The sequence below is a fragment of the Oncorhynchus clarkii genome, chromosome 11 (genome assembly GCF_045791955.1).
Source record: "Oncorhynchus clarkii lewisi isolate Uvic-CL-2024 chromosome 11, UVic_Ocla_1.0, whole genome shotgun sequence".
Lineage (NCBI taxonomy): Eukaryota > Metazoa > Chordata > Actinopteri > Salmoniformes > Salmonidae > Oncorhynchus > Oncorhynchus clarkii.
In genome coordinates, this window is record NC_092157.1 from 6,449,665 (window position 1) to 6,465,657 (window position 15,993).

The window sequence follows — 15,993 nt, forward strand, 5'->3', positions numbered from 1 at the left end:
GAGAAGAACTCAATGAGGTTAAGGTACATTTTCTATTTATTTAACTAGGCAAGTCAGTTAAGAACAAATTCTTATTTTTGAATGACAGCCTAGGAACAGTGGGTTAACTGCCTTGTTCAGAGGCAGAACAACTGTTTTTTTTTACTTTGTCAGCTCGTGGATTTGATCTTGTAACCTTCTGGTTACTCGTCCAACGCTCTAACCACTAGGCTACCTGCCACCCCAAGGCTAAGGTTAAGGTTAATGTGTCCGGCTGGCACAACACAGGCCATAAACAAGGAGTTTATTGGCAATAATATGTCACCTCTTGTTGCATGACTTGAAAAATTACTCGCTTCGCGGTGTTAGCCGTTGCTGTGGCAACGGGCTCCACTGGGGCAGCGAAAGAATGCCAGTGAGTTTCCCCTCTCGCTCTCTCTCTCTCTCTCTCTCTCTCTCTCTCTCTCCCCGACGGCTGCCACAGATGACTCTGAATACCAGGAACAGCTCTTTTTCACTGTGCCGTGACCCTGGCTTTCACGCTTTGATCTGGCGGTGACAATGTGAGCAGGAAAACAAGCAAATGTGTGTGAAGTTAAACAAAGACATGTCGCCCCCCCCCCCAGTCTCTCTCTCCATCAGCGCTCTGCCTTTTCCAAATGTAATGAGAGTATGTTTTGTAATGTGTTCATATATAGGAGCCATGAGAGTATTTGGACTTTGAATTTGAAATGTTTTCTAGTCCAGGCCAGTAGCAAGTTTCCATGATCTAATGCTGTTGGAATTCCATGAACCTCTCTCTTTGTCTCTCTCTGTCTCTCTCTCTGTCTCTCTCTGTCTCTCTGTCTCTCTGTCTCTCTCTCTGTCTCTCTCTGTCTCTCTCTGTCTCTCTCTCTCTCTCTCTCTGTCTCTCTGTCACTCTCTTTCTCTCTCTGTCTCTCTCTCTCTCTCTCTCTCTCTCTCTCTCTCTTTCTCTCTCTCTCTCTCTCTCTCTCTCTCTCTCTCTTTCTCTCTCTCCACATGAAAGGGATTCTGGCGTCTGGTTTAGAGATATGATATCAGAGGACTTGGCTGGAGTACTGAATCATGAAGACAAGTGACAGCTATGTCTATGAACCATCTGTGTGTAATGTATTGTAAAGAGTTATGAGCTGTTATAAATGCTTATAGCGAGTCTTATTAACACACCGGTGAACTACATAAAGGCTCTATGAATGTGTCAAGGGATGAAGGGACCTAACGTGTGCCAGGAAAACATTCCCCACACCAGGACACCACCTCTCACTGCCTGTACCGTTGACACCTGGCAGGATGGTTCCACGGACTCATACGGCTTACACCTAATCCTGACTCGCCCATCAGCATGACGCAACAGGAACCCGGGATTTATCTAGTGTTGGTGATGGCGTTGCCCACTGGAGCCGCTTCTACTTGTTTTTAGCTGATAGGAACCCGGTGTGTTCGTCTGCTGCAATAGCCCATCCGTGACAAGGACCGACCAGTTGTGCGTTCTGAGATGCCGTTCTGCACACCGTTGTTGTACTGCACCGTTATTTTAGCTGTTTGTGGCTCACCTGTTAGTTCGCACGACTCTTGCCGTTCTCCTTCGACCTTCATCAACGAGTTGTTTTCTCACACTTTTTGTTAGTCGCACCGTTCTTGGTAAACCCTAGACCCGTTCTTGGTAAACCCTAGACCCGTTCTTGGTAAACCCTAGACCCGTTCTTGGTAAACCCTAGACCCGTTCTTGGTAAACCCTAGACCCGTTCTTGGTAAACCCTAGACCCGTTCTTGGTAAAACCCTAGACCCGTTCTTGGTAAACCCTAGACCCGTTCTTGGTAAAACCCTAGACCCGTTCTTGGTAAACCCTAGACCCGTTCTTGGTAAACCCTAGACCCGTTCTTGGTAAAACCCTAGACCCGTTCTTGGTAAACCCTAGACCCGTTCTTGGTAAAACCCTAGACCCGTTCTTGGTAAAACCCTAGACCCGTTCTTGGTAAACCCTAGACCCGTTCTTGGTAAACACTAGACCCGTTCTTGGTAAACCCTAGACCCGTTCTTGGTAAACCCTAGACCCGTTCTTGGTAAACCCTAGACCCGTTCTTGGTAAACCCTAGACCCGTTCTTGGTAAAACCCTAGACCCGTTCTTGGTAAACCCTAGACCCGTTCTTGGTAAAACCCTAGACCCGTTCTTGGTAAACCCTAGACCCGTTCTTGGTAAAACCCTAGACCCGTTCTTGGTAAACCCTAGACCCGTTCTTGGTAAACCCTAGACCCGTTCTTGGTAAAACCCTAGACCCGTTCTTGGTAAACCCTAGACCCGTTCTTGGTAAAACCCTAGACCCGTTCTTGGTAAAACCCTAGACCCGTTCTTGGTAAACCCTAGACCCGTTCTTGGTAAACACTAGACCCGTTCTTGGTAAACCCTAGACCCGTTCTTGGTAAACCCTAGACCCGTTCTTGGTAAACCCTAGACCCGTTCTTGGTAAACCCTAGACCCGTTCTTGGTAAAACCCTAGACCCGTTCTTGGTAAACCCTAGACCCGTTCTTGGTAAACCCTAGACCCGTTCTTGGTAAAACCCTAGACCCGTTCTTGGTAAACCCTAAACCCGTTCTTGGTAAAACCCTAGACCCGTTCTTGGTAAAACCCTAGACCCGTTCTTGGTAAACCCTAGACCCGTTCTTGGTAAACACTAGACCCGTTCTTGGTAAACCCTAGACCCGTTCTTGGTAAACCCTAGACCCGTTCTTGGTAAACCCTAGACCCGTTCTTGGTAAACCCTAGACCCTTTCGTGCGTGAAAAGCCTAGGAGGCCTGCCGTTTCTGAGATACTAGAAGCGGCGCTGCCTGGCACTGACCATCATACCACGCTCAAAGTCACATGGGTCTCTCGTTTTACCCATTCCAACGTTCAATGCAACAGTAACTGAATGTCTTGATGCCTGTCTGCCTGCTTTATAGAGCAAGCCAAGCCACGTCACGTGTCTGTTGGAGCGATCCATTTTCGTGAACAGGATGGTGTACCTCATATTTGAATGATTTTTGATGAACTGGTATTTATTCAGGGTAGACCAGGGTCTCATTCCCAATGGTGCCCTGTGTAAATATACTGGCCACTGAGTGTATATCTTCCTTGTGAATACTTCAAAAGTTTTCCTGCTTACTACAAGACATTTACTAATGTATATACACCATTTCCTCAACTACAAGACATGCACTAATGTATATACACCCTTTCCTGTACTACAAAACATTTACTAATATATAAACACCATTTCCTGTACTACAAGATATTTACTAATATATAAACACAATTTCCTGTACTACAAGATATTTACTAATATATAAACACAATTTCCTGTACTACAAGATATTTACTAATATATAAACACAATTTCCTGTACTACAATATATTTACTAATATATAAACACAATTTCCTGTACTACAAGATATTTACTAATATATAAACACAATTTCCTGTACTACAAGATATTTACTAATATATAAACACAATTTCCTGTACTACAATATATTTACTAATATATAAACACAATTTCCTGTACTACAAGATATTTACTAATATATAAACACAATTTCCTGTACTACAAGATATTTACTAATATATAAACACAATTTCCTGTACTACAAGATATTTACTAATATATAAACACAATTTCCTGTACTACAAGATATTTACTAATATATAAACACAATTTCTTGTACAACAAGATATTTACTAATATATATACACCATTTCCTGTACTACAAGATATTTACTAATCATGCACACCATGTCCTATATCCGCTATGCATTACAGAACAGTAATAGATATTCATAGAGTAGCTTGTCACGCACAGGCCTGCTGTTTTTTGCTGAGCAGTGCTTGGTGACAGCATCGCTGGTCGCTGGGGGAGTGAAAGTGCATTTACTGGGCCAGATCAGCAGTCTCACAGTTCCAGGAGTGTGCCGTTTAAACCTGTCAAGCACTGTCTTCATCCACACCACACCACTACACACACACACACACACACACACACACACACACACACACACACACACACACACACACACACACACACACACACACACACACACACACACACACACACACCACACACACACCACTACACACACACACACACACACACACACCACTACACACACACCACTACACACACACCACTACACACACCACTACACACACACACACACACACACACACACACACACACACACACACACACACACACACACACACACACACACACACACACACACACCACTACACACACACCACTACACACACCACTACACACACACACACACACACACACACACACACACACACACACACACACACACACACACACACACACACACACACACACACACACACACACACACACACACACACACACTACACACACACCACTACACACACACCACTACACACACCACTACACACACACACACACACACACACACACACACCACTACACACACACACACACACACACATACTAGGGAGGTGAAGGCACGAGGCAAGGAGTACTAGGGAGGTGAAGGCACGAGGCAAGGAGTACTAGGGAGGTGAAGGCACGGTAATGGGGATGAAAGAAGTTGACAAAGAACAGAAGCCTGTTGAAGTCTGAGGCGTGCTATGTTGGTTGGAGGTTGAGGAAAGGGATGGAGCCTGAGAAACAGAAGTCCCAGTGGCTGTCTATGTTGTGTTAAAACAGAAGCCCATTGGCTGTCTATGTTGTATTAAAACAGAAGCCCATTGGCTGTCTATGTTGTATTAAAACAGAAGCCCAGTGGCTGTCTATGTTGTGTTGTACCTCTCTCTGTATGAGAGGAATGAACACCTGTTAGTTCGCACGACTCTTGCCGTTCTCCTTCGACCTTCATCAACGAGTTGTTTTCTCACACTTTTTGTTAGTCGCACCGTTCTTGGTAAACCCTAGACCCGTTCTTGGTAAACCCTAGACCCGTTCTTGGTAAACCCTAGACCCGTTCTTGGTAAACCCTAGACCCGTTCTTGGTAAACCCTAGACCCGTTCTTGGTAAACCCTAGACCCGTTCTTGGTAAACCCTAGACCCGTTCTTGGTAAAACCCTAGACCCGTTCTTGGTAAACCCTAGACCCGTTCTTGGTAAAACCCTAGACCCGTTCTTGGTAAACCCTAGACCCGTTCTTGGTAAAACCCTAGACCCGTTCTTGGTAAAACCCTAGACCCGTTCTTGGTAAACCCTAGACCCGTTCTTGGTAAACACTAGACCCGTTCTTGGTAAACCCTAGACCCGTTCTTGGTAAACCCTAGACCCGTTCTTGGTAAACCCTAGACCCGTTCTTGGTAAACCCTAGACCCTTTCGTGCGTGAAAAGCCTAGGAGGCCTGCCGTTTCTGAGATACTAGAAGCGGCGCTGCCTGGCACTGACCATCATACCACGCTCAAAGTCACATGGGTCTCTCGTTTTACCCATTCCAACGTTCAATGCAACAGTAACTGAATGTCTTGATGCCTGTCTGCCTGCTTTATAGAGCAAGCCAAGCCACGTCACGTGTCTGTTGGAGCGATCCATTTTCGTGAACAGGATGGTGTACCTCATATTTGAATGATTTTTGATGAACTGGTATTTATTCAGGGTAGACCAGGGTCTCATTCCCAATGGTGCCCTGTGTAAATATACTGGCCACTGAGTGTATATCTTCCTTGTGAATACTTCAAAAGTTTTCCTGCTTACTACAAAACATTTACTAATATATAAACACCATTTCCTGTACTACAAGATATTTACTAATATATAAACACAATTTCCTGTACTACAAGATATTTACTAATATATAAACACAATTTCCTGTACTACAAGATATTTACTAATATATAAACACAATTTCCTGTACTACAATATATTTACTAATATATAAACACAATTTCCTGTACTACAAGATATTTACTAATATATAAACACAATTTCCTGTACTACAAGATATTTACTAATATATAAACACAATTTCCTGTACTACAATATATTTACTAATATATAAACACAATTTCCTGTACTACAAGATATTTACTAATATATAAACACAATTTCCTGTACTACAAGATATTTACTAATATATAAACACAATTTCCTGTACTACAAGATATTTACTAATATATAAACACAATTTCCTGTACTACAAGATATTTACTAATATATAAACACAATTTCTTGTACTACAAGATATTTACTAATATATATACACCATTTCCTGTACTACAAGATATTTACTAATCATGCACACCATGTCCTATATCCGCTATGCATTACAGAACAGTAATAGATATTCATAGAGTAGCTTGTCACGCACAGGCCTGCTGTTTTTTGCTGAGCAGTGCTTGGTGACAGCATCGCTGGTCGCTGGGGGAGTGAAAGTGCATTTACTGGGCCAGATCAGCAGTCTCACAGTTCCAGGAGTGTGCCGTTTAAACCTGTCAAGCACTGTCTTCATCCACACCACACCACTACACACACACACACACACACCACTACACACACACACACACACACACACACACACACACACACCACTACACACACACACACACACACACACACCACTACACACACACACACACACACACACACACACACGTCTGCAGGCAGTACCTGCATTAGTACATTAGCAGTGAGCGTAGATTAAATGGCATGCCAGTGAAGTGATCTCACCCTGTAAGGATCTGTCACAGAGCAGTGAGAGATAGCTTCCATCACCTTAGATTTACCACGGTAGATCTCCTCAGTGTCTCCCTGGAATCTGTGAGCAGGTTCTTTGTTCTCGTTTTCCTGTGGAGGATCAGTAGTCAATTGAATTGAAAAAAAAAAACGTTTTTTAATAAAATAAAATAAAATGTTGGTAATATTTTGAATGTTTTTGTTTTGTTTTGTTTATTGTGGTTTTAACGTCTTTATCTACACACAAAATCAAATACAAATGTTGCTCCGTGGAATTAGACCTTTCATTAAGCAACACTGAAATGTCAAGGGTGTTAGTTGTTCATGGTGGAAAATAGATTATTTCAGAGTAGTATTTTTGTGGGGCTGCGGCCTCGTTGCATGAACCTTTCCTGTACTGTTGTTGGAGTCACATGTCGTCATCCAGACGTTTCCTTCTAAATGAGGTCGTCGACGCGTAGCTCTCCTGCAAGGCATCACAACTCGTTCACTAATATAATGGGACGACCGTTTTGAGAATGCACCACACAGCCCTGGAGTTTGCTTTTCAATAAAACGGTTAAATATGCCCGTCACTCACAGACAAGGAGTACTAGGGAGGTGAAGGCACAAGGCAAGGAGTACTAGGGAGGTGAAGGCACGGTAATGGGGATGAAAGAAGTTGACAAAGAACAGAAGCCTGTTGAAGTCTGAGGCGTGCTATGTTGGTTGGAGGTTGAGGAAAGGGATGGAGCCTGAGAAACAGAAGTCCCAGTGGCTGTCTATGTTGTGTTAAAACAGAAGCCCATTGGCTGTCTATGTTGTATTAAAACAGAAGCCCATTGGCTGTCTATGTTGTATTAAAACAGAAGCCCAGTGGCTGTCTATGTTGTGTTGTACCTCTCTCTGTATGAGAGGAATGATTGGCAGTGTAGGAGAGAGCAGGGAGCAAAAGGGCTTGTACTTGGGTGGCCACCGAGGGACAACAAAACATTGACATTTAACAGACTCTCTTATCCAGAGCAACTTGCAGTATTGAGGATATACATTTTAATACTGGTCCCTCTCGGGAATCGAACCCACAACCCTGGCGTTGCAAACTCCATGCTCTACTAACCTATCTACACGGGACAGCTCAGGCAACTGACAGCTACCAGCTACCACACCAGACCAGTTCAGACCACCCTTTATCCATCATGGACTATATACAGTACATGCGCACACACACACACACACACACCACACACACGCACGCACACACGCACGCACGCACACACGCACGCACCCACACACACACACACAACCATTGAAACCTAGATCAACACACACCCAAACAGCAATTGGAGCAGTCCCAGTGGTAGCCAGGAGTAGAGCAGTCCCAGTACTAGCCAGGAGTAGAGCAGTCCCAGTACTAGACAGGAGTAGAGCAGTCCCAGTGGTAGACAGGAGTAGAGCAGTCCCAGTACTAGCCAGGAGTAGAGCAGTCCCAGTACTAGACAGGAGTAGAGCTGTCCCAGTACTAGACAGGAGTAGAGCAGTCCCAGTACTAGACAGGAGTAGAGCAGTCCCAGTACTAGCCAGGAGTAGAGCAGTCCCAGTACTAGACAGGAGTAGAGCAGTCCCAGTACTAGCCAGGAGTAGAGCAGTCCCAGTACTAGCCAGGAGTAGAGCAGTCCCAGTACTAGCCAGGAGTAGAGCAGTCCCAGTACTAGACAGGAGTAGAGCAGTTCCAGTACTAGCCAGGAGTAGAGCAGTCCCAGTACTAGCCAGGAGTAGAGCAGTCCCAGTACTAGCCAGGAGTAGAGCAGTCCCAGTACTAGCCAGGAGTAGAGCAGTCCCAGTACTAGCCAGGAGTAGAGCAGTCCCAGTACTAGACAGGAGTAGAGCAGTCCCAGTACTAGACAGGAGTAGAGCAGTCCCAGTACTAGCCAGGAGTAGAGCTGTCCCAGTACTAGACAGGAGTAGAGCAGTCCCAGTACTAGACAGGAGTAGAGCAGTCCCAGTACTAGCCAGGAGTAGAGCAGTCCCAGTACTAGACAGGAGTAGAGCAGTCCCAGTACTAGACAGGAGTAGAGCTGTCCCAGTACTAGACAGGAGTAGAGCAGTCCCAGTACTAGACAGGAGTAGAGCAGTCCCAGTACTAGCCAGGAGTAGAGCAGTCCCAGTGGTAGCCAGGAGTAGAGCAGTCCCAGTACTAGACAGGAGTAGAGCAGTCCCAGTACTAGACAGGAGTAGAGCAGTCCCAGTGGTAGCCAGGAGTAGAGCAGTCCCAGTGGTAGCCAGGAGTAGAGCAGTCCCAGTGGTAGCCAGGAGTAGAGCAGTCCCAGTGGTAGCCAGGAGTAGAGCAGTCCCAGTACTAGCCAGGAGTAGAGCTGTCCCAGTACTAGCCAGGAGTAGAGCAGTCCCAGTGGTAGCCAGGAGTAGAGCTGTCCCAGTACTAGCCAGGAGTAGAGCAGTCCCAGTACTAGACAGGAGTAGAGCAGTCCCAGTACTAGACAGGAGTAGAGCTGTCCCAGTACTAGACAGGAGTAGAGCAGTCCCAGTACTAGACAGGAGTAGAGCTGTCCCAGTACTAGAGCAGTCCCAGTACTAGACAGGAGTAGAGCTGTCCCAGTACTAGACAGGAGTAGAGCAGTCCCAGTACTAGACAGGAGTAGAGCAGTCCCAGTACTAGACAGGAGTAGAGCAGTCCCAGTACTAGCCAGGAGTAGAGCTGTCCCAGTACTAGACAGGAGTAGAGCAGTCCCAGTACTAGCCAGGAGTAGAGCTGTCCCAGTACTAGACAGGAGTAGAGCAGTCCCAGTGGTAGCCAGGAGTAGAGCAGTCCCAGTACTAGACAGGAGTAGAGCAGTCCCAGTACTAGCCAGGAGTAGAGCAGTCCCAGTACTAGACAGGAGTAGAGCAGTCCCAGTACTAGACAGGAGTAGAGCAGTCCCAGTGGTAGCCAGGAGTAGAGCAGTCCCAGTACTAGACAGGAGTAGAACAGTCCCAGTACTAGCCAGGAGTAGAGCAGTGTAGCAGCCAGAGCTGACCTGGTGTTGCTCACAGTAAACTGGAGGTGACAGGGTCTGGCAGGAGCACAGCACCAGTCACGCGATCGCCGGGGATCACCAAGTACAAACACTGGAAGTTCATCAATTACAGTTTGGGGAACCTTTTCCTCTGCTAAACCTTCCTTACCTCTTTCTCTTTCTCCTCTCTCTCCTTCTCTCTCCTCTCTCTCTCTCTCTCTCTCTCTCTCTCTCCTTCTCTCTCCTCTCTCTTTCTCTCTCTCTCTCTTTCTCTCTCCTTTCTCTCTCTCTCTCTCTCTCTCTCTCTCTCTCTCTCTCTCTCTCTCTCTCTCTCTCTCTCCTCTCTCTTTCTCGCTCTCTCCTCTTTCTCCCCCCTCTCCTCTCTCTCTCTCTCTCTCCCCTCTCTCCTCTCTCCCTCTCTCTCTCTCTCTCTCTCTCTCTCTCTCTCTCTCCCTCCCTCCTACCTCAGTTGTGGACATCCTGTGGACATCCTGTTCCTTGGAAGACACATATAATATGAGGAAATATTCACCCTCATATCTGTGATATTAAATTGCCATTAAGCCAAACAAGATAAACCAAGCTCCAAGAGCCAAGAGCCTCTTATTAGTATCGTGATTAATACAAACTGATGTTGGTCTCCTCTATTCCCCCCCCTTCTAGTCCCTTACTGGCTTTGCGTTGGTGGTGAGCAGCGATGGAATGGTTTTCTTTTCCTCCTCAAACATCGTTGACTATTTGGGCTTCCATCAGGTATGTCTCGTTATTATTATTATTATTATTATTATTATTATTATTATTATTATTGTTATTATTATTATTATTAATTTAATGTTTATTTTTATTTTGACAAGAATGGTACTCCAGGGTATACAGATTAGATAACTGGTCTTAATTTAAAGGTATTTCTGCTGACATTTACAACAGTTGTCGAGCAGTGACTAAGGGTAACAGACAGGTTATTATGCCATGTAAAGTGGAGGGACTGTGTGTGTGTGTGTACTCTGCACATTGAGAGAGCCCCCCCCCCCCCCCCATAGACAGTGGTGAGTTGAGACAGGGGTCACTACACCCAGTGTCAGCGTGGTAGAGACTGCTGTCCCAATGGCCAGGGCAATCAGACACCCAGATTAATATACAGTCACACCTGGTGACAATCTGGAGGTGTCAGTCGGAGACCTAGTGACCCCGAGACCTTCTGCATTGCTCCCGAGTGGTGCAACAGTCTAAGGCACTGCATCTCTAGTGCTAGAGGCGTCACCACAGACACCTTGGTTCGTATCCAGGCTGTATCACAACCCGGCTGTGATTGGGAGTGCCATAGGGTGGCGCACAATTGGCCCAGGTTTGGCCGGTGTAAGGCCCGTCATTGTAAATAGGAATTTGTTCTTAACTGACTTGCCTAGTTAAATAAAGGTGAGATAAAAATACAACGTGTGGAGGTGTCAGTCAAAGGCCACTGTCTCTTCACACCAGGTCACAGGGTTGGGGGCTCCTTCCGGGTAAGAAGGGAGTATGAACACACACTCACACGATAGATCACGCAGTGTGAATCATCGTTCACCTGAACCATTCAATTCATAATTTTTATGACGTGTAGTCGGCTCAAAACAAACTTCAACTCATATGTACACACAGACACACAAAGTTGACTCTTCAAATCGCAGCTTACTACTGTTATCTGTTTGTCTGATGCAGTTGGGTGTGAAAAAGTGTCTGATGAAACAATGTGATGGTCTGGAGGTGATGGTCTAGGGGTGATGGTCCGGGGGTGATGGTCTGGGGGTGATGGTCTGGGGGTGATGGTCTGGGGGTGATGGTCTGGGGGTGATGGTCCGGGGGTGATGGTCCGGGGGTGATGGTCTGGGGGTGATGGTCTGGTGGTGATGGTCGGGGGGTGATGGTCTGGGGGGTGATGGTCTGGGGGGTGATGGTCTGGGGGTGATGGTCTGGGGGTGATGGTCTGGGGGTGATGGTCTGGGGGTGATGGGCTGGGGGTGATGGTCCGGGGGTGATGGTCCGGGGGTGATGGTCCGGGGGTGATGGTCTGGGGGGCTTTGGTGATGGTAAAGTGGGAGATTTGTACAGGGTAAAAGGGATCTTGAAGAAGGAAGGCTATCACTCCATTTTTTATGAGGTGGAGTCGAACACATTGTTAATCTTTTCTCATCATAATTAAGAAGCCATAGTGAAGACAGACAAACAGACACTAATATGCAACACGGGAGACAAAATGTAGGAGCGTTTCTAGGGACGACACCGGCGAGAAAACCCGCTGAAACGGTGCTGAGACAGTGTTGTTGCTTTGATCCTATTTGTTCCATTTGTAATTACGCATTTTGAAAATGAAAACTCGAGGATCCAGGGAAAACATCGCTATTCTGTTTTAGAGAGAACCTCACACAATAAACATCTGATCTGTCTGCCGCTGGGAGCTGTGTTGGCTCTTGCCATGTGCAAAAATCTTGTTAAAAAAAAAAAGAACACTTGCATGTCTCCAATGTGGAAGTTATGGGGGGGGAGGTTGAATATTTCAGTTGGAATCTGTAATTTCCCTGACAGAAAGCACAGCTATTGCTGGTTAAGAGAGAGGCATTACACATTTGGGCTGGGTTGTAAAAAGGGCCTTGTTTTCAGGAGGGCTGGGCTGCTCTGCTTTTAGGGAGCTGGTGTCACGCAATGTTGGAACAAACAAGGCTTGCACTCTTTGGCCCCCCCTCCTCCCCGTGATTCGGTGACATTGGAGAGCCAAGAGCCACTGTAGGGGAATCAGTGGGGTCCGTTCTGTGGCCTTGAGGAATTCAGCAGCAACACAAATACAAATAAAAAACATATGGGCAACAACAACCAGCTGCTCTTTACTGAATCTTTCAGTAAATATGTCACTGTTTTTTTTAAGAGCTGTTTGAGGATATTGCTCTGAATACCCAATTTAACTCAAGTTGTGTGAAGTCATTCACTGCAATATGTTACACTTCAGACAGTCACATTCTTAAAAAAAAAAAAAAAAAAAGTGAAATGTATTTCTTTCAAAGTTATTCCAGATACAAAATGACCTAAACAAGATTTTATCCAGCTTTGAAAGTCATACAAAATCACACCATTAGCAGCCTGTTAACCAGACCCATTACAGATATTTTTGGGTCTGCGTGTGAGACCGTCGGGCCGACCCAGTGAACCCGCGGCAGAGATTAAGTGGCGAGGGCACCACTGTTTGCCAACACAATAGGCCACGACCCTGAATCCCATCAATACTTCAAGCAGAGGGCGATCTGGTAATGAGCTCGTGGGGTTATAGGTTATAGGTTCTGGGGGGGGGCCTCGTTGCCTTATTGTCTCTGTCTCTCTCTCTCTCCCCTCATGCAGACGGATGTGATGCACCAAAACGTCTTTGATTATGTCCATGTGGACGACCGGCAAGAGTTCAGAAGACAGCTCCACTGGGCCATGAACCCCAGCCAGCACCACTTAGTCTCAGGAACTGGTGTGTATATAAGTACCAGCAACAGTACGGGGGGTTTAGCAGAGGGAGGCCCTCTGCCTAGTAACAGAGGGAGTGAGCGAGCAACGAGTACTGATTCATTAAACAGACTAGACTGCAACTGTTTATTCGTTTCGAAGAAAGAAAAAAAAGAAAGAGTCACCAAATGTTATTCTCTATTCACAACAACCAAGCAGACTCTGTGATTAATGGCCAAAGTATGAGTGGAAAGTCCCCACTAAAACTATGATGCCCTCTCCACGCCAGAGATGGTGTGTGTGTGTGTGAGATTTACTCTGCAATGTTCACTTGTGCGTATTTTTTAGGTCTTGTCTACTGTACAAAACTGGAAATCTGCATATTGTAGTGAATATTTGTATTTTACTATACAGATGAAGACTTGGTGGTGAGCAGCCTGTTTCATTCTCAGGAGACGGGGGAAGTCGCTCCTGAGTTCTCCTCCTTTCTCAACCGTTGTTTCATGTCTCGCGTGCGCTGCCTGCTGGACAGCACCTCGGGCTTCCTGGTGAGTCAGATGAACCCTGCCCAGAGACCCCAGCCAGCCACGATACTTCTAATGAGAGCTGACTGGGATTAACTTCCCCAGATGAAAAATATTTGCTGAAATTGTAGCTTGAGTGTAGGTATAAATAGAATGTGCCCCTATCCCGCACATAACAGGCCAAGGGATTTGGTGCTTGGACACAGATGTATTTGCCATTTAGAGCCGTTGGTCCACCTCCCATAGGTCTGACGATCCGTTTGGAGGTTTGGATATAACAGTGGAAATTGATGCGGCTTGAAGTTGGAAAGGTCAACAGAGTTCCTCCTGTCAAACCGTGTCAATAAGTGCATTTTCTTAATCCAAGTAAAGTGATACAGGATGGTCATAATGCTTCGTGACAGGGTCATGAGGTGTTTAGTCTGCAAGTTATTTCAAATAGGATGTGGGAGGAGAGATAGAGATAAAAAAAAAAATGACTGTACAGAATTCAGTTTCCCGGTGTCACAACTATGGTCGTGCTGTTTATTCTCTAGGCTGTTGTGACTGAATGAAAACTTGGCTTTGTCTCAATCAAATACGTTATTTTTCCTCATTAATTAAAAGTGCTGAGATCGACAAGTTGTATGCCATAATTATTTTTTTTTAAAATTATTATTTCGCTACAAAGTATAAGCTTCTAAATGGCATCTAGCAAAAAATAACTTCTTGACATGACCACGTTCTTTAGTGTGCGCTAAAACACTCCACTTTGTAACCTCTGACCTCGTCTCCCTCTGACAGACCATGCAGATCCAGGGCCGACTCAAGTTCCTCCAAGGACAGAAGAGGAAGTGGGGCTCGGGGGCCCCGCTACCCCCCCAGCTGGCCCTGTTCTGTGTGGCCGTGCCCCTTCTGCTGCCCTCCATCACTGAGATGAAGATGAACAACATGATGATGAGGGGCAAGCACAAGAGTGGAGGGGGCATCATCTCTACACTAGAATATAGGTAAGGAGGGGGCATCATCACTACACTAGAACAGGAGACATCATCATCACTACACTAGAATATAGGTAAGGAGGGGGCATCATCACTACACTAGAACAGGAGACATCATCATCACTACACTAGAATATAGGTAAGGAGGGGGCATCATCACTACACTAGAATATAGGTAAGGAGGGGGCATCATCACTACACTAGAATATAGGTAAGGAGGGGGCATCATCACTACACTAGAATATAGGTAAGGAGGGGGCATCATCACTACACTAGAACAGGAGACATCATCATCACTACACTAGAATATAGGTAAGGAGGGGGCATCATCATCACTACACTAGAATATAGGTAAGGAGGGGGCATCATCACTACACTAGAATATAGGTAAGGAGGGGGCATCATCACTACACTAGAATATAGGTAAGGAAGGAGACATCATCATCACTACACTAGAACAGAAGGAGACATCATCACTACACTAGAACAGAAGGAGACATCATCACTACACTAGAACAGAAGGAGACATCATCACTACACTAGAACAGAAGGAGACATCATCATCACTACACTAGAACAGAAGGAGACATCATCACTACACTAGAATATAGGTAAGGAAGGAGACATCATCATCACTACACTAGAACAGAAGGAGACATCATCACTACACTAGAACAGAAGGAGACATCATCACTACACTAGAATATAGGTAAGGAGGGGGCATCATCACTACACTATAACAGAAGGAGACATCATCACTACACTAGAACAGAAGGAGACATCATCATCACTACACTAGAACAGAAGGAGACATCATCACTACACTAGAATATAGGTAAGGAAGGGGGCATCATCACTACACTAGAATATAGGTAAGGAAGGGGCATCATCACTACACTAGAATATAGGTAAGGAGGGGGCATCATCACTACACTAGAATATAGGTAAGGAGGGGGCATCATCACTACACTAGAATATAGGTAAGGAGGGGGCATCATCACTACACTAGAATATAGGTAAGGAGGGGGCATCATCACTACACTAGAATATAGGTAAGGAGGGGGCATCATCACTACACTAGAACAGAAGGAGACATCATCACTACACTAGAATATAGGTAAGGAAGGAGACATCATCATCACTACACTAGAACAGAAGGAGACATCATCACTACACTAGAACAGAAGGAGACATCATCACTACACTAGAACAGAAGGAGACATCATCACTACACTAGAACAGAAGGAGACATCATCACTACACTAGAACAGAAGGAGACATCATCACTACACTAGAACAGAAGGAGACATCATCACTACACTAGAATATAGGT

General features: G+C 45.5%; 1 protein-coding gene across 1 annotated transcript in view; it reads left to right on the plus strand.

Moving 5' to 3' along the window:
* LOC139420510 (aryl hydrocarbon receptor repressor-like) overlaps positions 1-15,993 on the plus strand; it is a 114,724-nt gene that overhangs the window by 96,554 nt on the left and 2,177 nt on the right. Inside the window, exons 5-8 of the mRNA XM_071170716.1 lie at positions 10,361-10,450; positions 13,064-13,181; positions 13,571-13,704; positions 14,464-14,669. Of these exons, the coding sequence (XP_071026817.1) occupies positions 10,361-10,450; positions 13,064-13,181; positions 13,571-13,704; positions 14,464-14,669 (548 nt within the window). The remainder of the gene's footprint in view (positions 1-10,360; positions 10,451-13,063; positions 13,182-13,570; positions 13,705-14,463; positions 14,670-15,993) is intronic.